General features: G+C 39.1%; 1 protein-coding gene across 1 annotated transcript in view; it reads left to right on the top strand.

Moving 5' to 3' along the window:
* Nucleotides 1-2,321, top strand: part of PPP1R15B (protein phosphatase 1 regulatory subunit 15B) — an 8,424-nt gene extending 6,103 nt beyond the window's left edge. Inside the window, exon 3 of the mRNA XM_035893748.1 lies at nucleotides 337-2,321. Within this exon, the coding sequence (XP_035749641.1) occupies nucleotides 337-549 (213 nt within the window). The 3' untranslated portion in view covers nucleotides 550-2,321. The remainder of the gene's footprint in view (nucleotides 1-336) is intronic.
* The last annotated feature ends 419 nt before the right edge of the window (nucleotides 2,322-2,740 follow it).

Genomic DNA, 2,740 nt, shown 5'->3' with positions numbered 1-2,740 from the left:
GGGGCCTGTTATTTCACAGGGAGCACCTTGTGATCTGCCATCAGCCTAAAGAGGCCTCTTAGGCCGCAGTTTAGAAACTCCGTAGTAGTTTGAGCGCTATTTTTGTTAGAGGGAGAAGTCAGCAACTTGTTGCTTTTAAAGCTGAGAGGTGAAATACGCTCTGGCCTAGGTGGTGCAGAGACCTAGCATGAACTGGTAGCATATCTGAGGCTTTTTGCTGGTTTAGGCATTTAATAGCTTCTGTTAAAAAAAAAAAAAGTCATATGTGCAAATAAAACCAGCTCCTTTTGCGTGAGTGTTTGGCTAATGCTGTACTAAATGATTTGTCTTTTCCAGGTAACCTTCCTTGAAAAAGTTACTGAGTATTACATAAGCAGTGAGGAGGATCGTAAAGGACCCTGGGAAGAGCTTGCACGAGATGGATGCAGGTTCCAGAAACGTATCCAAGAAACAGAAGAAGCCATAGGATACTGCTTCACAACAGAGCATAGACAAAGAGTATTTAATAGACTCCAAGAAACCTACTACAAGAGGGTTGATCTCTTCTAGCACCTTAAAAGATCTGGTAGTTGCGTGACCCTAAGCACTCATGAACAACTTCACAACGAGAAGTGGCAGCTGCATGTGCTATTTTGAAATGGGGAGAGAAGTGGGATTTTAACACTTTTTTTTTCCCAGTTCGATATTCAGCCAACAATTATCCCCGTGTCCCCCATTGTGATATCCAGACAGAACCTTTTGAGTATCATCAAGGGTAAGGGTGGTCTAACTGCATTCCTTTTAAGTAACACTTGGGAAACAGACTGCTTTAGGTTAAATCCATTCCAAAAAATGCCTTGTCTGCCGTATTCTGAGAAGTGGTGACTATTAAGTTGGATTTTTGCACTTTGAAAAAGCAAAACCTATTTTGAAGGAAATATTTATGGGGCTCAGAACCTCGTTATTGCAGTTTTGATTTAAAGTTTCTAGAGGAATGTGCTGCTTTGTTGTGCTTTTCCATTTTCTCTTGTACTAAAGTCTCAGATTTTGTTAGCTAGTAACGTTGACTTTACTGAGTGAAGCAGATTGTTCCTTCCTTTTAAGATCCCAGTTTTGCATGTAATCTAGTGTTTGAGTGTTTATGTAATGCTTTGATGTCTTAATATTTCAGTCTAGCACACTGGGGGATTCAGGGGAACTCTGGTGCACTACAAGCCCTTTGGTTTGTCTTTATTTAAATAATACCTTTACCCAGTACTGTTCCAAAGGGTGTTGGCTGCTTGTGCACCAAACCTCTCTGCTTTCAGGGTGATGAAAGGCTTCATCCTGTTCAATAATTAAAGCTTCAAGGTATGCATCAAGGCTATGGCTGGTGGTTTGAATTTAGGTAGCTGCGCAAAGGGAACTAGGCCCTAGTTCTTTACAATAATCTTAGAGTAACTTTGCAGTAATTTATTTTGCTTTCGGAAGATGGATTGAAGTGGAGGACTCTTCATATTTTTTGTATCCAATATGCTTGTTCCGGTACTTGTAAGGGGAATTATCTTTGACGTATGGAAATCTAAGGTCACAAATCATTGTGTTCTTTACCAAAAGCCAGTATTAATACCTCTATGCTTCTGCACTTTCGTTCATCCGGTACCAAAACAACATTTTGTGTTTGAGGTCTGAAAGTTGAGGTCCTCGGTGGAAAGGAAACACTCCTTATTTATGTTCCTAACCTTAAAATGTTCTAATTGTTGTTTCAGTCAAAATAAAAAAGCAGCACCATTTGGATATGTGTTTGGACCTGAAGGATGTTGTGTGGCTGTTACCCAAGCAGGTATGAGGTCATGCAACGGGATAAATAGCAAACATCAGAGCATTCGTATCTATTTGCACGAACTTGCGTGAATAAATTATTCGCTACTTGGTTCATTCAGCTGACTAGAATTGTTTTCCTTTTTTAAGGGAGAAACGTAAAAACACTTCAACTTTGTCTTCTCATTGCTGACTTCAATTTTTAATTTGAAAGAAAATTACAGATACAGAAGAGCTTCACAGAGCTTTACTGAATTTTCTGCTTTATCGTGCCATCTTTTTGGCCATTACTTTTAATTCTGTCTTAAAAATGGCAGAGTTTTTGGGTTTATACTTTATTATTGTTGTATGAAGTGCGTTTGTTAAATTACCTTTCTCTGCTCCAAGTTAGAAGTGTTACAATTACAAAGTCCAGAGGGTTAACTGTGACCTACAGTGGAGCTGTCCTAAAATGCAGCTGAAACTCCAGCAGCCTTACAGACTGGCTGCTTGGGAGCAATGTAGCAATGTTATTTTTCATCCTCATGGCATAAAAAAAAAAATACAAATTAGATTCTCCTTTCCTAAAAAAGATAATTTGAGTTGTGAAATTGTAATTCTAATCATGCCCTCAAATCCTGTGAAAGATCTTTAATTTTTAGGAGTTCATTTTCCTGTATCGTGTTTGGTAACAGGCGTCCTGCTTTTTAGTTTAGGAAAAAGCATGCAGGATGATAAATGCAGAATAGAAAATTTGTTGACTCATGGTCCAAGTGTGACTGATAAGTACAAATGCTGTTCATTGCTCTTGGTAAAACGTACTATAGTCATTTTTCCATGACTCTCCTAGTTTCTTCGATCTTGGAGGACTTGGTGCTTCAGTTACTCTGGACAACCCACTTGGTTTACTGGTGCTTGTAAGAAGCTTTAGAGTGGTGTGAGTTAACACCTGCAAATACCGATCCACTGTTTGCAGCAGAGG

The sequence above is a fragment of the Egretta garzetta genome, unplaced genomic scaffold (assembly GCF_000687185.1).
Source record: "Egretta garzetta isolate BGI_Z169 unplaced genomic scaffold, ASM68718v1 scaffold105, whole genome shotgun sequence".
Classification (NCBI taxonomy): domain Eukaryota; kingdom Metazoa; phylum Chordata; class Aves; order Pelecaniformes; family Ardeidae; genus Egretta; species Egretta garzetta.
The sequence above is the reverse complement of the archived record's forward strand: the minus strand, read 5'-3'. Positions and strand labels throughout refer to the sequence as shown.